Source organism: Chroicocephalus ridibundus, chromosome 1, assembly GCF_963924245.1.
Source record: "Chroicocephalus ridibundus chromosome 1, bChrRid1.1, whole genome shotgun sequence".
Taxonomy (NCBI): Eukaryota; Metazoa; Chordata; class Aves; order Charadriiformes; family Laridae; genus Chroicocephalus; species Chroicocephalus ridibundus.
The window spans coordinates 101,997,360-102,021,858 of record NC_086284.1 but is presented as its reverse complement, the minus strand read 5'-3'; the positions used below and the strand labels follow the sequence as shown (position 1 = coordinate 102,021,858).

The window sequence follows — 24,499 nt, the reverse complement described above, 5'->3', positions numbered from 1 at the left end:
GTTTTCAAATGAGTATGATTAGGTTCAGGTATGATCTTAAATGTATATATTTCATATGAATTTTATAATAGCACTGATGGAAAAAGAACACATTTTAATAAAGAGTGCACGGTATTTGGAATCTGATTCCAACTTTAGAATATAAAAAATACACACTTGCATATACATATACACAAAAAATATATCCTCCTTGTATTACACAGCTTTGCTCAACAGCCCTACAAGTTTAAAAGTGCTAAATTAGCCACTGGAGAGCTTCCATAGCATCTCTTGAATCCAATAGAAACAAACTGAAGTCCAATGTGGTAGTAAGCAGTAGGCTGGCGCCAGCAAAAAACACATCTACAGTGGCAACTCCAGCCCTGAATGCTAGCAACTTAGGAGGCCGGCAGCAGGAAAAGTCAGCTATTAGCACAAGAGGGCAAGGTTTTGGCAGACATTTCTGACTAATGAGGCACACAAAATGGTTTTCTGATGCTGCCTGTGTTTTTACTTCCTGTAATAATGCCATACTTTGAGATCTGAAGCAGATTACAGTTTCATAGCGCAACCATAGCCCCATTTTAAAACCATTTTCATGCTTAGTCAATATAGAAAAATGCTAAAAATAAATAAATAAATATTAAGCAGCACCAAAAAACCTTACTGTAAACATACAGAAAAAATGTGAAGTTATATACTATCCTTATTGCGTTCAAACCCTACCTAGCATATATATATGAGCTTTTACTGAGGTTTTGAAAAACATTTTATAAATATTAAGTTTAGTACCACAACCATTCATTAAAAGGTATTATTTTCTTTTACAAGGGGTGCAGGGAACCCAGTACCATGTCTTTCTCTTTAGGAAAAAGCTGAAGAAAGGAGGAAAAAAAAAACTAAAACAAAAAGAAGATAAAAGAAGATAATCTCTTGGTGATCACAGCCTTGACAGACGAGGATGAAGAACAGGCCTGCTGTAACCTCTTCCATAGAAACACTCACAGAGATGGGAGGGAGGCTGCTCTTCCCTTCCAAGGAAAACAATACTGGCAATTAAGGTGTAGTGGCCATCTACTAGTTCAGCAGGAGTTAGGAAAGCTGTAGATAGCAGATGGATTACTTATGTGTGTCAGAGCCAGTGTCTCTAACCAGACAACCAGGTTAAGAGATTTCATTAGATACTGATGATCATTATTTCCATACTGTTCAGATGTCATTTATATGTAAAAAAATTACCAAACCACACAACAACGCCTGCAGTCCTGAATAGCTGCCCTTACAGACTTAAGCAAGTATAAGCTTGAAGATGGATTTTCTAACAACTGAAACAAGCGAAAATAAGCAAAACTGTAACACACAAAGGCTATTTACAACACATTCAAAATCTGATTTGAAATACATAAAGTACTTGAATTCATTTTCAGAAAGCATATATAGAACTTTTAATATTACCTGCTTATAATTAATTTCAAAGTTCAGTCCTTGTTCAAGGAAACAGGTAAAAACTGAGCAAGCTAGATAGCTTCCCTCCATGGCCCCACTGGCTGCTTTTAATCTATCTTCAGATTACTTACTATGTTTTCATTTGTTTTGCATATTTTATTAACAGGAAGACATATTTTAGCTGAGGTCACTCCTCTAGGTTAAGTCAGGGGAGAATCTGTGCATCTATCTTACTCTATTCAGCATGCAGAGAGCCATTATTTTCATGATTCCGTGTTTTAGTTCACAGTATAAAAATCTTAGGAAGGAGAGAAATCCCAGTGCTCCACTCCCTCCCTCCCCCATCCCCCAAAGAACTTCATAAAGATTTTATTGTAGTACAACCGAGGTACATTCTCATTTCATGTTCTCATGAACTTCTGTAGTTACTTGGCTGATATTTGCTATGCATTCTCAGGATACTACATAACTAGGAAATCTGTTTCAGTTTATTAATAATCTTTTGATATTTCTTAAACCCAGATACGGTGAAAAACATGAGCTGACTGCATAAAATATGGAAGGGCATTTAGAAAGATGGCAGGGTTTGGTAGCTTTTTCTAATTCACAACCAACTGGATTTTTAGGAGTCTCTAGTGGTTTGGGTAGTTCTTTAGTCTGCGATACACTTTCACAAAAGAGACAGAAAAGGTAATAATTTCTAAAAGATCATTGCAGAGACCAAGTTCCTTATTTTTGTCTCCACACTTCAGCATGTTTTTAAAAACAAGTATTACATTACATCAACATTTACACAGTGCATCATCTCAGCAGTAAGCAGAGTAGAAACAGTCATATATAGAAGTGCGTCCATTCAGCCAACTGATGTGTGGAATACCTAGTCCATAAAAGGGAAAGACTTTTAACAAAGTGTTGCAAGGTATCCTTATCCTTTTTATCGGAGTTACATTTCTTTGAACATGAAGCATCTTAGATTTCAACCCCATTCCCAGTCTACGTGTCCAGCAACTGCTCATAAATCTGTGCCTAAATTTGAATCCAAAATTAAATTTAGCTTTAAAAAGCACCGTATGTGGGCAGAAAATTAATTTATCCAATGTGTAGCAGTCCATTCTAAAAACAGACTGCAGGGCCCAGGTCAGAATTCACCGACTAATGAAAAATATATCAGATGTTACCTTCTGTAGAGAAAAGAATGCTGTCAATAAGGTTAAAAATAAAATAAAATGTAATCAACTACCAATGAAAAGGAAAAACGGTCTTCATGTCAAGATTTTTATATTGGGCTTTCTCTGTTTTTAGCACAGTGTTACGCTTTGGTATTAGGTTGGTAGAAGGCACATGCAGACAATATACAGGAAATGAGGCAATCACATGTTTTCTTTATTGTTATATGCAAAAAACATATCAAAAATTCTTTAAAGGATGGAACAATTAAAAAAAAAAAAAGGAGTGAATGCGTACTGCTCTAAGCAGAACACATTTGTTTTGATTTCTCAGTTTTGATAAAAGTACTACCATTTACGGTCCCTGACTATGTAAGAGCTTTCGCAGCCGCAGGACAAGGCTGGCTACAGAAGGCCGCGCTGCACTGGGTCCTCAACACAAACCAGAGCCGAGCGGAAGAGGGAGGAGAGCAGAGCAACACTGTAAGGTGCATCCTGGCTTTTGCTTTTCTTACTCAGCTGCAACAGAACAGTCTGGAAGCAATCTTCCCAGCAGCTGCTCTCATCAACAAACTGTTTATTGTAAGAAAGTGGCTGGGTCAAAGGCTAAACGTCATCCAGAACCAAAAGCGTATCTTTAAAAAAAAACCCTGAAGACATCCATGCATATGAAAAAAGCACATTACATATGAAACAGAACCATATTCCATTCTGAAAGGCCAAAAGTCTACTTAAAGAAAAACTCCTTAATTTGATGAAGCAGTATTTTGTAATGTTGCACTAATTTACTGTGGCTTGTGCTGATTTTGAGACCTTCGCAAGATTTCTAATAAAAACAGAAGTAACTTAAAAGTCAATCTGTGTTTTATGGTAAAAATAATAATAATAGAGTTGTATTAAAAATATTCTAAAATATTTTATTAACACTAAGTAAGTTAGCTCCATATTCACGTATAACTACAACAAAATAAGTACTCCTCTAATACATTACAAATGCGTCATCAACATGCTTACAAAAGTCGAAAAAAAAAGGTTTAGGCTCAGTATCAGTTTTGCCAAAAAAAAAATAATAAAATTGCAGGTTTTATGATGCAGGTAGCAGAGCAATGTGACATACTAAGCACCAAGTGTATTAAATCTTTCGCAAGCATTTGCCAAGTCAAAATCAAACCTTATTTGCATTCAAAAACTTTTGAATGCAATAGCCCATATTCAGATGTCAAAACTTCTTCCAGAATTCCCACCTCTGTCAAGAATCACTAAAGGGTTGAATTCAACCAGCTTTTGAGCCAAGCGTACTTTAAAAAATTGTAATCGCATGTTACCATATAACTGCAGTTAAGCATGTGAACACACACACAAAAAGTAAGGAAGAAAGAACGTATGCACCAAAACCCCCTCATATTAAGCATAATTTAGTAAAATCCATAAAAAAGTTTTAGTTTAAACTAAAGTATACTAAAAATTACAGGACGAAATCTCATTTAGTGGTTTGTAGCTCTTAATCTCAGAAATTAAACAGTATATGACCACCTATGCAAGGTAAATGGGTATCATAACATAGCACAGTAATTGGGGTACGTTTGCTGCAACAAACTATAAAGCTGACTTTGACGGTAAAGGATCAACAAGAACAAGGTCTACTTTTGACATAATATCACTACGTAACACTTCACAAAAATGAGCGTTGCAATGAAAGCGCTGATAAATCAGAGGACTAGTAGGTGTTGATTTATCCTACTAGAAAAAGGTGTGATACATTAGTTTGACCATTTAATCCTTCATGACACCTACTTTGTAACAAAGCTGTTGTTATTTTTTTGAAGAAAAGCGTACAGTAAATTGAGCATATGTGCAACTGTGCTAAAAATAAGTACAGAGAAACCAGGGAGAAGGGAAAAGACATTCCACTTCTGCACTAAAATCTGAACATTATGCATATTAAAGTGGGTTTAAAAACAAAAATAATCAAAGTCATGTTTAGAAGAATAAGTTAAGATATAAATCTAGCTCTAAATGCTGTACACATTTATTTTAAATTACTCTGAAAAGTATTCTGTATTGACTAGGAAAAAAAATACAGAAGAATTTTGTTCTCAGCTAATAGGGCAATAAATTAGATGCAATATATTCAGCTGGTAAAACTGGCTCTGTTAAACAGCTATAACATAATAGTATTTTTATTTGGTACCAGAACTTTATTTTTTTTTAAACGGAGGATAAAATTGTTTGTTGAAAATCTTGGAATTATTAGTAGAATGAGTTAAATAAATAAAACCTAAGAAAATATTTTTTCTTAGCACTGATAATACACAGTTCTTAGTCTAAGGTTTTCCATCAGGTTTGTTTTGCCTTTCAACAGGTTTATATACACAAAATGTGAGTGAATTTAGTGTTCATGAATATGAAATAGTAGAACAGGAGCCAAAGATTCTCTTCTTAGCACTGCACATGAATTAAACTTGAATGATGAGATTTCAGCTGTAACCTAACTTTTGCCTCTTCTAAGCAAGAACTCCCAATTCTGTCACAATGCAGGGTTTTTTGAGCTAAAGAAATGTCTGTGAAATATTTGCATGGAACCACAACACATTTTAACATGTACCACAACTCAGAGATTACAATAAACTTACGTCCCTGAAGTTGCACAGCTAATGTTCAACATGTATCACATATTTTATAATAATTTCTAAAATATATTCAGGTTGACATAACAATTTATAAATTTAAAAAAAAAGATACTAAAAGAAACATCTCAGAAAAGAAGAATTTATTGCAAATTATATGCTATAATGGCAAGAACATGCTTGGTATGTTATTTCTAGTATACCTATTCCAAAATAAAAAATGGTATTAAGATAACAACTACTAACTTTCACTGTAACTAAGATCTACTTGTGAATCAAGGATCCTAAAAAACACATGAGCATGACAGCATGGGATTATTTAAAGAAAAAGTTTAAGAATGCTTTTTATTTATCAGAGCCTAAACAAAAGGCTTCAAAAGCAAAGCCTTGCTTTTGAAGCAAGAAGTTAAGCTTCTTGCTTCAAAAATATGTCATATTCATATAAAGCAATGTAGAATTTAGGTATCAAATTGAGAACTCTGAAGGAAGCCTCAGTAATATTCAGTTTATCACAAATTAATAAATTTTTCTTACAAAACATGGGGGAAAACACAGTATTCACACCCATGTACTATAATGCTAGGTTCTAAGAGTGAATCATACAAACTACATTTCAATTATCCTAGCTGCATGTTTTCTACTGCATTGTCATTCTTCTCTCCCTTTTTCAGCCCTTTCAGATTTAACACTTGCTGTCTTCTGCTGGGATTGAAACCTTGTTCAGAACAAGATGGGTAAAAATTTTTCCTCAGAGGAAAAACAAGAAGATAGTAAACAAATCATACCCATAGCTGTAAGGCTCCTGATACACAGGCAGCTTCAAGAACTAACTTCAGAGCCAACCTCCTTAGAGAGCAGCCATCTGAAAGCATTTCTGCAATTATGAAGGATAAATGGGAAAAAACTCCACAAATTTAATTTGTCCTTTAAAGTTGGGCATACAACATACTGAGATCTCACACCGATGAGGTGAAACATTTATCTAGACAAACCCTTTAGCTACTCCAGGGCTGAGTTCACTTTAGTCAAGTCATATACACCACTAGCTTCTACTCCAAAAGACCACGCTTGGCATACAGAACTTACAGTACTGCAGACAACGCAGCAGAATTTGAAACTTATGACTGACATTTAGGGTTTTAGGAGTGACTTTGGGAAACAAGGCACTCCAAGAAGCAAACAGGAAGAGACTTGAGACGGGGGCAGTGTACAAGAAGTGGTCAATGGAAGCAAATACAGTCAGTCAGAAGCACTTTTGACAACCGCACATTCTGTATTCTGAAGGACTTCGGATTCCCTTGACTTGCCTCTGAGGATAACCACCTGTTTCTGTGCTTAGGAATATTTATGCTCTATTACTGTTTAAAGAGTTGAGGGAAGACCCAATCTGTCAAACAAAATTTTGCAATATTCGTCAATGCAAATGGTAACACTTCCAGTAGAATGCAGCCCAAACAGACCTCATTTAATAAAATCTAACCACAATGCTCAGAAACATGCTCTTGCATTATTTTAAGACTCAACAGAATACCACACCTGAAAAAGATGATGGTTTCATTTTTTAGACTTTTCCCATTAAAATGTAGTATTAACCCAGATAAGGAAATGTCTTGGGGCGTAGCAGTCTGGACGGGATAACAAAATACCACTTTATGGAAATACTTGTTGGAAGCTATGTAAACAATAAATGCTTGCTGCATATGGGCACAAATGTAGTCTATTGCAAAGGCTGTAACTGCAGTGCAAGCCTTAAACTTCTGACAAAGTACAAAAGTTTTTAAGTGGAATAACAGTAGAACTTAATGTAATTTTTCATTTCAGCTCAGCAACCAGTGAGTGAAAGAGGATTCTGGCTGCCAAGGCATATGGCTTTATTGTGCCATATACTTAGCTTCTGACTGACCATAGCAAGTAGTAGAAGTGGAACTTTTGAACCCTGTTGTAATACTAAAAAGAAAAATAGCCAAGGTCTGGGCAATAGACTCTTACTGAAATGAAGACTAAGAGTACAACATTCTACCTAGACTACACTTCCGAATTCAAGAACCTGGCCAGAATGAAGCAAAAGCAGTGAAAGACTGAAAAAGAGCTCTGCAAATATCCACTCCAAAGATGAACTTTTAACTGATTAAATATGATCCACTTCTGTTGAAGGTCCTTAATTAATACTCCCAAACCAGAGGGTTAACTTGCAAACACAAATTGTCTTGAGGGAAAAAGTTTCAGGGATTACTTCAATCAGTACCAAAATGTGATAAAAGAGTTTAAAACGTATTTCCAGAATAGTTCCACACAAACTAATGAACTCAGGCTACAGCTAAAGTTGGTATACTCAGGCTGTGACACCTAGAGATTAATTTATCCTTGGTGAAATAGAGACAGTTTGGGTCTCTGTTTCTTGAGCATAATAGCCAGGGAAGCAGGACACTGAGAGCAAAGCTATTATCATTTAATTTTGAGTTTAGAGTTTGATGTGTACTTTCAGTTTGTCACGCTAATATTATTACATAAAATCAGGAACATGACAGTGGCTGTGAAAGTAACATTCTACCAGCAAATTATCATATGCCACTAAGAGCAAGAGACATCCTTGAATAGATGAAGTTGGTTTGTACGGAGCAATAAGGATAGCAATAACTGTAGTAATGTTTATTGCAGTTCAAAAATGTCTAATTTGAAATTCCTGGACTGCTAATTGGAGACCATCATTAGACAGAATGGATCACGTAGGATTGAAGAGAGCTTGAAAATATTTAGAGAAGACCGAAGTCCAGTCCAACCTCCAAAAGGAAATGCTTGCTGCAGAGATAACAAAATGATATCCTTATCATTGCTAGCTATTCATAGCTACCATTTGACTGAAATAACAAATTAAACATTATTGCTACCCAGATGTTGCCTACAGCTAAATTAGGCAGAAGGAACATCTTCCTATAATTGCAAGAGCTGATGAACTTCTCTTTCAAATGACAAAATAACTAACGCTTAGCAGAAAGGGGCAGCTCCAGTCAAAGGCTGCTGCTGCTCAAATGATATGAACACTAGGACAAAGCAGCAACGATTTCAATATAATATGCCCCTTTAAATCTGTACCTTCCCTCCAACGGTAGCCAGCAGCAGATGCACAAGTGAAGAATACAGCAAGCATGTCTCCTCTTCTAGCGATCTACATCATAAGGATCTACATCGTAAGAGCATATGCCTCACAGCTCCAACGAAATATTCTCCCACGAAAGACAAGTACTCTTTTGACCTCAGTTCAAAACGTTCCTGATATCAACTGTTCTCATTTAAAATAATGACAGAAGTATTTTAAAGGCAATAGTACAACTTTAACTGTTTTCAGGTATTTCTAACAAAACCTCAGGAATTCAAACAAGCAGCTCAAATATTTATGGCCATTTGCAGCTCATACTGCTTACGGTAACTTTGGGAAAGTGCCCCTCTCTCTATAGGAAGCAAAAAATAAGAATAAGCACTTGCTTTCAGCTACTGTATTTTCTTTTCCATCAGCTAATATATTGTACTAATATACCAACACATAAAACACAGTCAAAAAATTGCAAACTAATTAAACAACTTTTATCTCTGCAGCTGCTCTTCCTGTCAAGTAGCTGTGGTACATGAACTAATCATAATACCAACAATTCCATTTCGGGAAGAAAAAAAGTGTATCTTCCAGACCATAAAAATGCATGGATAATTGCTTATTTTGTGTAATGAGGTCTAAAGTCAAAACATGCCATATGTATTTTTTTAACTTAAATCTTGAGAATTACGCATAAAGAACAACTATTTTTCCTTGCAAAAGAAATTCAGAACTATCTCCCGGAATTAATTTTCGTTGATTTTTGACTACATGGAAATGCTGGGACATGATCCCACAAAATAGTTCTCTCCATCTTAAAATTCAGAGGATCTTAAGATGTTTCTCAATTCCTAAAAGTTGTCTATATACAACAGATAGAGACCATCCAGACATAGCTTTTTAAAGCAGAGATGGTGATACGCTTTCTCCAACTGAATATATTTTTTATAAACAATTTTTATAATGAGAACAATGGCCAATTACTTTGTTGCAAGTGTAACATCGAAAAGATAAGACAAATAGAAAAAAGAAAACATATGCATACTATTCGATAATACACACCGTATCCACAAATTCCCTTAACATTTTTATCTTAGCAAATAAGAATTGCTTCATCTTTATTTAGATTCTCTCTCTGAAGTTGTTAAAACATGGTATTCACTTTCTAGTAAGTCTATATTGAAGGGGAAGAAGCCGAACAAAAATCTAGATGCAGGTTGTTTGTCTGAAGAATGTTTTGAGACTCAGCAGTCTGTATACCCACTTCTAAAGACTTAAATTATTAAATAATCTATTGCTCTGTCTTCAAATCCTAGTTGTCACCATGTAAAAAAGTTGGAAATTTATTATGACACTACTACACTTAAACTGCAGCAGGGATTCTAATCCACATTAAAACAAGTAGGGACAGAGCGCACTAGTCTCTTCAATCCTGCTAACGTTCGGCTTTAACCATTATTTTATTCATACATTTATTCAGTTTTTATAAATTAAGAAGGATATTTTAAAGTGTTTTCTGAAGTACTTAAAATATTTCTTAAATAAGTTCAACTGTACAATTTAGAACGCACTTGAGAAACAATACACACTAGATAAGTAAAGTGATTCTCAATAACGCAAGCTGCAAAAATCAAATGTTAATTACATCTTGGTGAAATGATCAGTCCAAAGTAGCACAGATTTTATAGCCAAAATTTTTAGATATGCATCATAATAACTTGCAGCTGTAGGGAATGCTAGAAAATGCAGTAACACAAGTTGGTTTCTATATGGTCAAGTCTTGCCCCTTACCTCTGTGTCTTCAGCTGTTACCCCATTCCCCTCTCTCCTCCCACACAGTGCCTGTCTTCTCTTTCATCTGGTATCAAACTAGATCCACTAGCTCTTCCTCCTGAGGTTTTTCTCTCTCAAAAAAGTTCTTACCCTCATCAGTCAAGGAGCATGCTTCAATTTACACACTAGATGAATAACTCAATCTCAACTTTTCTCAGTGCTGGAGTTCTCTAGGGCCAGTTGTCTTTTCTGGGACTGTGTCACTTTCATAATTTCTACTATATCATGCATTTATTAAGGAAGGGGTAAAGAAAGAAGATGATTTAATTTCTGAAACTTGAGGTTGCCAATATAGCTAATACAATAAGATTATATACAGACTTTTTAAAGATACGCATATTAACACACACACACTCTTATACAAGTGTGTACATATACATATATATTTAATTACATACAGACATAGTGCCATACTTGTCTAGTATGGAACAGATTATTGTAATAGTACAGAACCTTACCACAGTTATAGATCCTCTAGTGTTTGCACAAGGAAATGCTGGCACAGATAAAACGGTGACCAGGTGAAACTCTTAAAACTAAATCATGTAAGCCTGTGAAGCACGGCTCTGTAAAACGTAACTGTAAGAATACAGGTTGCCCTGATGGACTTGGCTACACAGCATATTTACAGAGGATACTTTTACTGACAGAAGAAAAGTACACATACCATGAAAACGGACAGAACAAGACTTACTCTGATTTATTTTTTTTTTCTTATGAGAAAACCTTGCTTCAATATTCATGTAAATCCTTTGTAATTAATGTCACCACTACAATTGCCAAGTACAGTGATTTACTAAACTGGAACACATTCCACTTGTTGTGAAGACTGACTAAAACTCAAATAAAAAAAAGTTTTCGCATAAAGGTTGTAGTAGAAACTACAGCAAACTCTGATTTAAGCTAACAGCTGTTCTTTAACCAGCTTTTCACTATAAGAACTGCATAATGTCAGCCAGACAGTCACACGTCAAATTCCATTCTCACTGCACCTGGAATTTCAGGATTTCCTCAACATGTCAAAACCCCCAAATCATTTCTTAAAATGAACTGTCAAATGATAAATACAACAGAATCTGTAAGTCAGCCCATTCCCTATCAACTACTCACACAAGTCATACTTGAAAATGTTTGTGGTTTTGGGGTTTTTGGTTTTGGTTTGGTTTTGGGGTTTGTTTTTTTTTTTTTTTCTTCAGTCTTCATCTTTTTTGATGACAAACTCCGAGAATACTGGAATGTCTTTTAAATTAATGATAACTCTAATTAAACTCCCATCTTAATTTTCCAGAATAAATTCAGCTTGATAAACAATAAGCTTTGTGTTGTGGACAATTTTTTTCTGATAATATTATTGTGTAAGTGAATTGTCAAAGAATTGTTAAGAGTCAAAGAAATATATTCATAAGGACCCAATGTGGTAAATGCACTGTTTTGAAAACAGGTGAAGTTTGTGGTTTTATCTTTTTTGAAGAGTAATATAAGGAATCACTTTTATTTCCTCTCAGTTTACGTATTTTTATTCAACTTTTCCCTTGAATTAAAATTTATAATCTTATCTCATCTAGCCATCATTTGTTTAAAAGTAAAGATACGAAAGAAGCACAAATTAAATTGTTAGATCACGCTTATAATGATTTCTCATTGTGGAAATGTATCGTCATTTCTGAGCAATGGTAACATGATAGCATCTCACAGGACTCCAGCTGATGCCAAGCCTGTTCTCATTTTCCCAGTCTTACTTACATAAATTAGCTACAGGCCTCACTGACAGACAGAGAATCTCAACTTTTTTATGTTTGGAAATACTCCACTTTTGTCAGATCTTTACCACTGAGGTCATACTAAACAAATGGATGCCAAATTGCCACGGATCTCCACAGCGTTTGTCACAAGTTATGGATTTTTGCTATCTAAAATCACCCATCTGCTCAAAGGCAGTACTCTGAACCCTGACTCCAAAAGGTTTATCAGTTACAACTTTTGAGTGCTGAAACAAAATCCAAGACCAGTCACTTTAATTACAGCCTTCACATTAAGATAGAATGTGTGTCTGTGTTAGACACAGAGCCAACATGAATTTGGATTAGTCTGCCACTGTGGATTTTACTTTTTCAATTTAGATTCCTATTACAAACTCCAAGAAAAACTGAAACTAAGAAAACTTAGCCTCGCACGTTGGCTAGCAGTGCTTTATGCTGAGTGACCTATACTCAAGAAAGGGTACTCAACCATAACGCTATTCTCTATCATTTCAGGAGTGAAAAGTTAACAGAAGACGTCAACATCAAGCTCACAAATGTTTTAAATATATATTATATCAGCCATTCTGAAAGGATAATAAAATTATCCATTCTCTGCAGTACAGAAAGAACATGCCTGCTGAAGAAAGTGGTTGCGAAGTATCATGCACACTGACTTGAAGCAAGCCTTGAAACATGATAGAATACACTTCAATGAGTTCCACTTTGGTCAGTTGCCAGCACATAATAATTTCATATCAGAGCTAGCTCTACAATAAGATTAAACGCTACTCAGTACAAAAGGCACTAACTTTTAGTTCTCACAGCAGCATAAAGACCCTTTTTATGGGGATTGCTATAAACAAGATATTTTCTTTCATTCCTCAAAGCTTCTTGCATTTTCCAAATGGTCGTCAAAAATGTTTATTGAATCAATACATAGTCAAAAAGTTGTTTACAAACCATAATGCAACATAAGTATGCTATTCATTATTATGTGCCTACAAATGTGGTTCATCGTTGTTTAACATAAACAGCACGCTTGCTGCTATCGTGCAAGAAGGAAAACACGTTTTTAACTAGAGAAGCGTAAAATAAAGGGAATGTTTGCCAGATTTCTCTTTCCCCATCCCCCAAATACGTGGTAAATATTCCCTGAAGATAAACAACAGAAAAGCAGAAGGTAGCTTTAGCAAGCACCTGGAATTACTTGGCTCCATATTTGCAGTCCCCTTCATCTCCCATCAAGATTTCTTAATTGAAAATGTTTTACTGTATTTTGACACTACATACCATCAATTCCTGTGGAATTTAAAATGCAGTTTTAAAATTGACGAAATATTATACAAGGCAGCCGCTGCAAACATGCAAATATATTTCAATGCAAAACTATATACAACACCCTATGCATAAAATGTTTTCCATCACTTATTTTTTACTTTACTGCATGTTCTCTAAATCCAGCTCATAAGTGACCCCTAGTGGTAAAACACCTTCCCTCATCAAAGGAGCTGTAAAAAAAAGCCACCATTGATTGCATCCAGCTTTTGAGATTTTTTAATAGAGATTCACAGTGATTTTAATATAATGCCAAGACTAATATAGCTCAGCTGGGCAGGTATGCTGATCAATACCGGAGTCTCACAGTGCTGGTGAATGCACTGAAAACATCTGCAGTGTGCCAGCCTTTCTTCACCAAACAGCTCGAGGGAAATCTCTGAAGAAACTTTCATGAGTGAACAAATTAAGAGGTAATTTAGCCTTCTGATACCTACAGGAGCCAGCGAGAGCAAAGCTCACCTGTCAGTCAGATCCTGAGCCTGGACTACTGAGTTAGTACCCAGGAAAAACAATCTCTATTGAACACTTTAATTTTGGCTCAAAAGTTAGTAAAAAAAAAACATTTATAGTTTCATAGTCATTTTGCACTATAACATTGGTTAAAAAATGCAGCCTCTGAGCAGAAAGCCAGGAAAGCCTAGTTTATTGTAACCGCGTCTCATAGTTTAAGTGCAACAGCCCTCATCGTCTTTTTCTCCAGGCCTTCTACGTACAGTTACTATTACTATTTCTATTACTATTTCCAGTATCTCCCACACCACCTCTTCCCTCTCTCTCCTTTCTCAACAGAGACAACTAAATGCTTCTCAGCAGCATAGGCAAAAGGGTTTTTTTTTTAAGAACAAAACAATTTTCAAGGCAAGATATCAATTTAATGACCCTCACTGATTCAAGCAAGTTCTTTGTATCTGAAGAGAGCCAAGAAAAGACACTCCTTTCAGCCTCTGGAGAGGGAGGACTGCTCCCGTTTCCAGGCAGTGAGACCAGCAAGGCTCCAGTCAACAGCAGAGACCTGAAAATTCAGAAAGCGCTGCCCTTCCCTGCCCCTCTCTGTTATCTGGGGGTGGGGAGGTGTTATGAGAGGAAGGAGCCCATTCAATACAACACTGATGTTCTTTCTCCAAGAGCAGTGTTCTGCTTCCCTTGTCATACTCTTATCACCCCTTTCAACTACAGGGAAAAACATAGGTGTCAGGCAGTAAACCTACAGTTATCTGTTACTGTTCATATCATTGCAGTTCCCCATAAAAATCACCTATAGCAGCTATACATAGAACTGGTTATCACTCTACCACATCTACCCTGTATCTCCAAGCTCCCTTATGTCACTTCCCTGTGACACCGCATTCCTCCTTTCACAGTGACACATTCAGTCCCTCAAGAGTTCCTGCCTCTTTACTACCTCTTGCCCTGACAGCTGGGTGGGGAGCAGAAGAGGGTGGGCATTTCTGTCAAGAGCAGTGTTCAGGCAGACTGGCAGTCCCACTACCACCTCTTTATTGCCAGGCAAGACTGACAGGCTGCCTTGACATATAGCTAGCTTTGAAAAGCATCCTGTCCTGGACTGTATGTTATAAAGTTTGCTATAGAAACTCAGCTTCTTTTAAGCTTTTACCTCTACCAAACAGTTGGAACCCAAAAGTTTAAAGGTTTTACTGAAGAACTGGCAGATCTATTGGGCAACTACACTAATAAAGGTATGCAAAATAATAGAAGACTAAGGAGAACGAAGAAAGATGCACTAAAACATACTTATTCCACCTCTGTCTACTACATGACTGTATGACAAGTTTTACAGAACTGAGGTGCAAGACGAAATACCACTGAGAAACAAGAACCAGTATCTTGGTTTCCATCTGCAGATTTTCTTCTCTTCCTCTTTCTACCCATCCTCACTCATGCTGCACCTTCCCTCAAGTCCCATACATCATCCTTCCTCTCTATGCTAGAAAGGGTAAGGACAGAAAAGAGAGGAGCATCCCTCAGTGACTCCATTAAATTACCAGAGATTAAGAAATTACCCTGTGCTTGGTAAGCCACAGTAACTGAACATAATCATTCTCTTAGCCATTCACAAGTCTGAAGTAAAACACATTAGCTTAAAATCTCTACAATTGATTCTGCCATGCTATTGAGGTCTCTCTTCTTATGCCCAGTGCTCATGGAGCTGGTACCCAAAAAGCCCTACGCAGCCTAAGCACTGGCCTTTTTCCATGCTGAATCTGCGGAGGATTTAGCTGGGAAACTTCTCGCCTCTGAAAGCGGGCACAAACCAGGAATCTCCAGGGGCTCAGACCTCAGTTAGGGTGGTATTAGCTCTCAGAAGAATGGCTTTCTGCTATCCTCTGGCCAAGGGAGTTCTGAAGTGTCAATGCAGAAGACAGTCCCTATGTACCTTCATTATCTTGAATGCTGATGGAGAAAAAAAAAAAAAAACCCACAACAAAACCCCAGCTACTGACTGTCAATAACCATCCCACCTCAGAGGGCCATTCCTTTCAGAATCACTCACTTAAACACCAGCAAACAGTAGGGACTATTATTAGAATGCAGACATTGATACAGAGAGCTTTCCAATGAATGACAACACTGAAACAGTTTTGGTCTGCAATTAGTGTGACCACTCTGGGTTTGAAAGTTTTGTTATAAAGAAACAGAAGTTAATTTGAGGTAATTTGAGGAGGGAAAGGGAAGAATACAAAACAAAGAAAAGCACACTCACTCACACACACACACCCCCCCGCACGTGCAACTCAAAGCCTTGCAAGCCAACAAATAACTTCGAATTTATTATGGGAAACAAAAACCCCAAACACATGGAGTTAAATTACAAATACTTATACTTTATAGTACTCTCTTATCAGTCCTTGGGTTATTTCACAGATAAATTCTTCAGAAAGCCAAGGAAGAGAAAAAGCATACTACCTGTCAGAACACAAATTGTTCGCCAAATGCACTGCATTGCCTAACCAAACTAGTAGAAACACAGCTTTTAACAGCAAAAAGAGTTCCACACATGGCATACATTAAATCCATTTCCCAAAAAGAATAAGCTGTTCCAGCAAATACACATTTTTACTGGTACAGATGCATTTACATTGCTGTATCTACTTTTTTTTTTTCCTGAAGCAACTTTGCCATAAAAGACATTTTCATTCCTAGCCAAGAGACAAACTGGAAAAGCTTTCAAGTACAAAGATTTCTGGCAACAATGCACTGTCCTTTTGAAATAACACATACAATACGTTAACAAAAGTAAAAAAGTGTTAGCGAGAAATTTTTTATCGGTGATCAACAGGATCCTTTCAGATCACTCACAGAGTGTGCTTTTCATTCAACATTTTTCTCAGCTCTCGGGTTACTTCAGAGCTACAGTAAATCTCCCTTTTGGAATAAATACTTACAAAGGGCTCTTGCTTTTTGTCCTACTGGCTAAAAAGGCAGGGACACTGCTTATGCTTTGTGGATGGTAGGAGAAAATAAACAAGTTCCTATTTTGTACATTTTACATTTTTGGTTCACTTTTAAGCATGAAAACTTGCACAGCAACAGAAATAAAGCTTTGGAGCTTCAGTATAACTATACCTGATTTTAGCACTGGGAATTTTTAAAAAACACTGAAGTTTCACAGTTGATTCTCAAGTTCTACAATACACATTAATATGCATGGAAATATTTCAGAAACAATTGTCTCAAAATGTACCCTGAAATCTAGGCTCTATATAGCGTTAGCTGAGAGTTCAGATTTCTCAAACTCAAAGAAAGATTTAATCAGGACAAAGTAACTTCATACTCTCTTTGCTGACATAATGGACCAGGAATTTAAAAACAGCTGATGCCATCACAGAATCAAAACTGCAGCTCCAGACATGTAAACTTAGTCCGACTGAATTCTGACTGTGCTGCAGCGTACTGAGTTATTCAAACACACAAAGTTGTCTTCGCACTGCATTACCCTTGTGAGCACACTATTCTGTATCTCAAAGAGACCTTTAAAGGAAAGTTTGTAATTCAAGAAGTATGTTCAATCATACTTTTTAATTATTCTTTCTGCCTCCAATAAACATGAGCTAAAACCCCCAACTTCAACCTTCAGCCAATATGTTTGTATTGGCTGTTTATTATTCTGGAAGAACACACTATTTAAAAGATGGTTACTAGCTGAGCCAAAGTAATGAAGACTGATTATATTTCATCATTTGGCCACCATCCATTTGGAAGATATTGAAAAAAGTGACTCAGCCTAACACAGCCTGAGAAGTTAGTAGTGAAGTTTAAGAGGCTTCAGATCAGCAAATCTGTGGGTGTAACATACTTCCTAATGGAAATAATCACTATTCTGACAAATCTCTCTCATTCTTCAAGGAATGAATTCTTGTTTTGAAACCTAGAAGATGTTATGCTGAAACTTATGGCAACATAATACAATCCTAGTCTTTATGTCTGAAAAATTATCCTTTAAGATGGCAATGCAAAAGAGTTAATATTTGAGCATTTAAAGGCAAAGCTGCAGAAAAAATTGAGATCTCTATGCTTGAAGCTGCCACTGAACATATGGGTGCAAAACAGCAGGCTTACAGTGTTCACCATTTGTTTCAACATTTTGACTTCACCCTGCACCGCAGTGACACAGAATTTTCTTTTTACGACAATGTACAAGTCTACAATTCGCTTAGCTGCTTTACACCGATCAAGGAAAGAGAAAAAGGTACTGCCTTTCAGTATCAATACTTGTCTCTAAAACTACATTTAACACCAACAAGTTGTGTAGATTTAACCAAACCTTTAACCAGCAAGTAACCTGCCTTTCATATTGTATTGCTCTTGGTTCAAACACTGCCTTCATTGTCGTTGTAGCACTGCATCAACATAATACGTTCCCAGTTAACTGAATTTTAAAATGTCCATATGTGTGTATCTGAAGCAAACCATACTTGCAAGCCTTACTGTAAAAAGTCTCATGATGAAAGAGTTGCCTTAAGTGCTGTTACTTTCCAGGCCCCCTACCTTATACTCTATTTACAAGAAAGGAGATCAGGAATGAAAAGTGCACAATGTCATAGCAATCATTCAACACCAACAGCAGCAAGCACTAGCTGAGGATTGACTAGCATAATTCTACATAGTAAGATCTAGATCTCCTAACAGATGGGCATTATCATCCATTATACAGATATTAGAGCTTTTATTTGAATTTGAAACCATAATATTACCAGAATTTCAATTTCAGACTGGTAGAGCCTGTCAACATTTTAGGAAAAAGCCAGGTGAACAAAATAAACACAGAAGAAAAAAGACAAGAAAAAAAAGAAAAAAAAAAGAGTAAAACTGAAAATCCCTGAGACACAGATTCCTGGTAGTCACAGCAGTAACTGCACCACACACACAAATTTAATAAATCATATTTTCTAGTTTGACATCTCAATCTAACATTTTAACTTTCTACTGAGAACTAACCTAGTGTTTTGTTATCCCAACAGTGGTAACAATGTCATCTAATTTCCACTGTTTAGAAAGATTTTCAACAGCTAAAAGTAAACGAGATTCAGTGCCTATTTAGCACAACCTCCAACAACTTGAATACAGCACAGCTGGAAATCTCTACCTGTTTTAGAACAGTACCAGCAGCATAAGCCTAGTCTGGCTAAACCATATACAGTCAACATATCACTTTTTTTAAAAGCTTGACCATTCTGTTCCTAATGTATTTTTCTTGAGTGATAAAATGTTAATTGTGTAATTTTCAACTTAATTACTGTCAAGGTTTAAATACTTCTTCCCAAGTCTCCTACATTGCACCCTAAACTAAAATTTTCTTTTCATATCCCAAAGCAAAAAGTGCATTACAAAGTTCAGAACTCCTCATGAATTATTAACATCTGCCTTTCCAAGTCTTTTTTCAAAGAAAAGGTTACTACTTTCAAATTTAATTATATGTAAGTTAGTTATAACTTTGCTTATTTCTTCATACATCAAAATAGCCCCCAGTTTTTATTATACATAAACTTAAAAAAAAAAGTAATAGATAACATATATGAAATCCTGGACACAAAGTCAAAATTCAATTCTTCTCCCCAGAATTAGCTGTCTTTTTTTTTTTTTTTAAAGGAGTTAAAAGAAATTGTTTCCCCAAATTCTACAGTTACACTGATTTTCAGAAAGCTAATGCCAGTTCTGCTCATATTTTATTGGCTTTTTTTTAATCCATGTAGTAAAACCGTGATTTTTAAGATACATGATAACCATATAAACTGGAAACCAAAACTTCAAAATGTGAATCCTAAGGAGAAAAAAAAAAAAAAAAAAAGAAAAAGCCAATTGTCATGCCTCGAGCCTCAAAAGCAGCTAAAAATTACATTACAAAAGGCACCTTCCAAAAATCAGAGAGTAAACAGGAAGATCTAGAAGTCTTAATAATCAAATTGATACCAATCAGCATAATAGATTTGATAAGATTATTAAGAGCATTGCAACAATGATTCAAAAAGATAAATTATTCAGGAATGGCAGACAGGAAAAGACAGCAGAAGCTATTTATTCATATAATAAAGCTGAGTAACTTTTATTTTCTACCATAATGTAGTAGAAAACAGGACTGATGAAAGTTCTGAAATTATAAAGGAGGAAAGGCGGATGGGGAAGAGAAACGAAGGAAATCAAATGGAACAAGGTACAGCTCTACTGCAAATTGAAGTTTACAGACCAGAAAGAAAAAACTGACCAAACTAGCACTTTCAATTTAGAGAATTAAAAATAGATTAAAAAAAAATTCAACATTTTTTCTTAGCAGAGTAGAAAATGCAGAACAAAATCAATTATTTCTTTTTCCACATAAGCAAAAGGAGCTTGTAGTTTCTAAAATTAACTAGAAAAATCTGACCAGGTTGGTTCTACCAGTGGGTTTTAAACATAACGGTACAGATGCAACCTCCAGTTTGTGAGAGGGAATCATAAGTGAACTCCCAACTCTTAGAAACAAGGATAACAGCATTTGCCATTTTTGCCTAAATATTTAGTACCGGCAACTGCTAATAGGACATTGAGCTTGCCTGATCACCAGCTGACTCATTATGGCATTTCTTATTACAAGGAAGCATAAGAAAATCATCCAAAACCCACTTGCTGTCAATTAGCATTACTTGGATAAACTCTCAGGGAAAGAATACACTATCCAATACTCCCCCAGTAACCTGTACCGGACAAGCTATCCATACAAATAGTGACCCAAAAAAGGAAGGAAGTTAGTGAGTACTAAAGCTTGCAAGACAGTTTTCCTCCATCTCTGTTTCCAGTAGTCATTCTGATCTTAAACACGTTTAAGTAATTCCTCAAATTATTCACCTGCCAGATACATTTCTGGTATGTCCTTGCTCTCTAGGAAAGTACAAAGACCTATGTAAAACATGACATACGGAGAAAAACAACGTTAGAAAGCTCAACTATTACATACTCCTTATTTATTTTAATATGCTATCTCTTCATTATTAACGGTAGTTTTTACACACAAGTTGCAACTTCCTTTCACAGAATATTCTGGAAGTATGTCATGACTAAGCCATAAGACATTGAAACAATTACTACACACGTAAGCACAGGAAAACTGTCATTTAAAAAATCCTGTGGAAAAACAACATTAGAAAACTAATTTTAGTATAAACTTAAAGTATACAGTACACATTGCAAAAATATATTTAATAAATGGCCTGCAACCTGTAATATGCCACTAGATGGCAAGTTTGGACAGAAATTAGCTAAATTTTTTTATTCACGGTATGTTTGAAAATTGCAAGTGCATAGGAAAGAAACAATCATCAAAAAAGAGTGAAGGAAAAGAACAAAAAAAGGAAGAGTTCAGTAAGGTCCTAATCTTCTCTATAGAGCACATTTAGCATTAGTGAGAAGGGCTGAATGGCTTTTAGTTTTGTTTCCACATCTGTCACACAAAGAGATAATCAATTCTTATGTATTTACTGCTCACAGACAGGGAAGAACTCATTTCAAATTTGGTCACCACCAGCAGCATTGGCTGTAGCAACCACGAGAATCCAAGATCTGGAGGAAGGCTGAGAAGAGAAACAGCAGTTTGGTCTTGAGAAAGCAGACTTTAGCTTATGCAAGGAATTGCTAGATAGGATTCCTTCGAAAGCAACCACAAAGGGGTTAGGGGTATGCAACACAGCCATAGGAAGAGGATGAAGAAGCTGGGTTCATTCAGTTTGTCAAAGAAAAGGCTAAGGAGTGATTTAAAAAACAACCTGCAACCACTTACGAGAGTTAAAAGAATGACAGAGCCAAATGCTCCTCAGTAGTACCGGGTAATATAATAAACCATGAACAGCCATAAACTGCAGCTTGAGAGGTTCAGGATGGGCATCAGGAAAAAAATTCACTAGAATGGTACAACAGCACTGGAATAGATTGCACAGACAGGTTGTAACAAGCACCCTTGGAGGTTTTCAAGATTCAACCAAAGGGCATGGCTGACCTGACCTAGTGCTGGTAAACAGCCTTGCTTCACGCAGATGGCTGGATAGAAGGGCTTCCAATAGTTTTTTCACCACTGTAAAGTAGAGATGGATCTGGCAGGGTTTGGCACACAATCAATCCGGGGTAATAAAAAAAAAAAAAAAACCAAACAACCACCTCTGCATTTTGCCCAATTTTGATCAACTGTTACATCCAATCCAAGTTGCTATATGAGGGCATTACTTAATGCACCAGTAGAAAGTTTTGGCAGCATCTCCAGACACATAGAAAACAAACACAGATTTGTATTTACAGATACACCTATTAAGAGTATTTTAGTCAGTTTTTCTGGATCTGCTACTGACCTGCCTGCCATACAATTAAGTCATGTTTCACATATTCCCAATCTATAAGGTGTGCAATACTTAGCACAGCCACCTTCCAGATTAATGAACAGTATTTTGAAAAGTAAAATCTAAATCTAAAATATCAGCCAAGTTATTTTAAAACGTTCAGCTGTAACATGTCACCCTGTTTACTGATTGATCCTGTAGCCAAGAAAGGGTGTTATATAAGATACTGCTGGAAACAGGCATCCAAGGACAAGTTTCTATAGTTGAGTTCCGACAGACATCTCATTTCTGTGCTACTGATACAGAAAAGGAACAGGAATCAGACAAGCATGCTAAAAGCAAGTAGTGACAGTGCTATATGGGTTGGAAACAACCACCTCAAAGAGCCTGAGTAGCCTGTATTCCTTTTTAATCACCTACTGCTTCACCCCTTCAGATCAATACAATATGGTTCTCGTGTATTTGAAGTCATGTTTAAAAGTTAAAATTAATGCTTTATATATTCTTCACAGTTCTCCATAGCAATGTCTCAAATTGAAGAGTTCAGAATAGTCAGCTGATTATTTGAGTTACAAGAAGCTATTCTATTTCCAGGAAACATTACAACATCCTCAGGAATAAAGCTCTTCATTGTGTAATCACACACTCTTCCCTATTCACTCAGGTCTTTCAGTTTTGGTCTGACACACCATGGGTTTCATCTTTTGTTGACAGCCTGTACAGAACTTTCTACCTCATTTTAAAATAAAAACAAATCCTGGCTTTTCAATCAGTTCTTTCTGTAGCTTACCACAGCCTTGTGTTTCAATATTGCAGAAGCATGCAAATAAGCATAAAAGTTCTTAAATATAGAAAATATATTTTAAGAGTTAACCCTGTACAATTTCCCCACGCTTGAATTCAAAACTACTACTAGGAGGTAACAAAATAGCAACAGAGCAGAAATGAAACTTTTTGCTTACCTGTAATACATATGTAAGCCTCTCCAAACAAAAATACCACATAAGAAACAAGATGTATTTAAGTGAACACTGAATTTGTCTTCTAAGCTAAATTTCAACTATCTGAAATGTAAGCAGAAGCCTTACCTCATCAGAAGAGAGGAGGTATATAGGTGTTAACATAGGAATTTCACTTAATTCACAACTCAGGCCAAGTGACATCAGGATCTCCTTGAGAACTTCATATCTCTTGGTATTGCTTATCTTAAGCAAATTGAAATCCTCTTCAGTTTGGACATCCATAGAATTGATATCCAATTCCAAGTGTGCCTGGAAGGATATGTGCAAAGGGAATAAAAAAAAATATTTTGTTGGTAGTACACATTTTAGTGTGGCAGAGAGAGATAAGCACAACAGTTCCAAAAGTAGCTTTGTCCTGACTGTGGTTGCTGAACTATCCAGCGTTACTAGTGCAATTTAAGAGTTTATCATGTCTTCATCATATCTACAAGTAATGCTTTATCATGCTAATTAACTAGGGAATACCTATATATTTATAGTTTCCAATTCAGGGATCACAGTTGTCAGTACGCTACAATTTTCTCTGAAACTTACACAAAATATCCCTTCTTAATAAATTAGCCTTCTCCTGAAGGACTTGTTCAAACTTCTACTTACTAACTTAAACTTCTCCTTCTGCTAGTAACCTAGAATCAACAGCAATAGTGGTCAAATTCTGGCTTGTACAAGAGCAGAAGTACACTAACATTGAAAGAGCTTTATCAGAGGTTGCACAAAATATGTAGAACTCCGTCTGAGCAAGTCCCTACTATGTCACATGTATGAAGTTGCAATCAGTGCAGATACAGAAATGCTTCTGTCTGAAATAGAACTAAGAACCCTAGAATACCACTTTGTAGAGAATCACTTCTCAGGGCTGAAGCAGATGCTTAAAAGTAGAAATGAAACACAGAAGAAAAAAAATAAATAAATCCCTTCTAGACCTCTTTATTGGTTTGGGGTTTTGTGGCATTTTTTTGTGGCTTTTTGTTTGTTTTGTTTTTTACATAAGTATTCCAAGATATTTAGAAGCCTTTGTACCCTACTACATGCACATTCGTTTCATGAAAATCACAAGCTATTATCTTTGTTTATCATTCAAATATGCGAAATTGGAGAAGTGTTCTTCATCTTTCATATATGTTCTACTTCATTGAGATTCAGGGAAATATGCTAAAATGAGGAGGGGGAGAAACAGAAGAGTACAGAAAAAAGGGAAACAATAAGTCTGTGACAGAATATTTAATGGCTGATGTCACTGTCAGTCCCCTGAAGAGAAAACAATAAGACTTTTCAAATAGAGACTGGAAGTCATTTAAAATTATAAAATGACACACTAATCCTTTTAATCTGATTTTTGAAGCTATACTGTAGTGCCTTTTTTCTAGGGAAAACCTCTGCAGTATTAAGTTTTACTACAGCAGAAGTGTCAATTTAAAGGGTACAGCAAAGCAGGTTTT

At 36.0% G+C, this 24,499-nt stretch overlaps 1 protein-coding gene across 5 annotated transcripts in view; it reads right to left on the bottom strand.

The window, feature by feature from the left end:
* HLCS (holocarboxylase synthetase) overlaps positions 1–24,499 on the bottom strand; it is a 126,539-nt gene that overhangs the window by 86,521 nt on the left and 15,519 nt on the right. For all 5 annotated transcript variants that reach the window (XM_063345677.1, XM_063345686.1, XM_063345696.1 and 2 more), the window contains one exon: positions 23,127–23,309. In XM_063345677.1, coding sequence (XP_063201747.1) covers positions 23,127–23,309 — 183 coding nt within the window. The remainder of the gene's footprint in view (positions 1–23,126; positions 23,310–24,499) is intronic.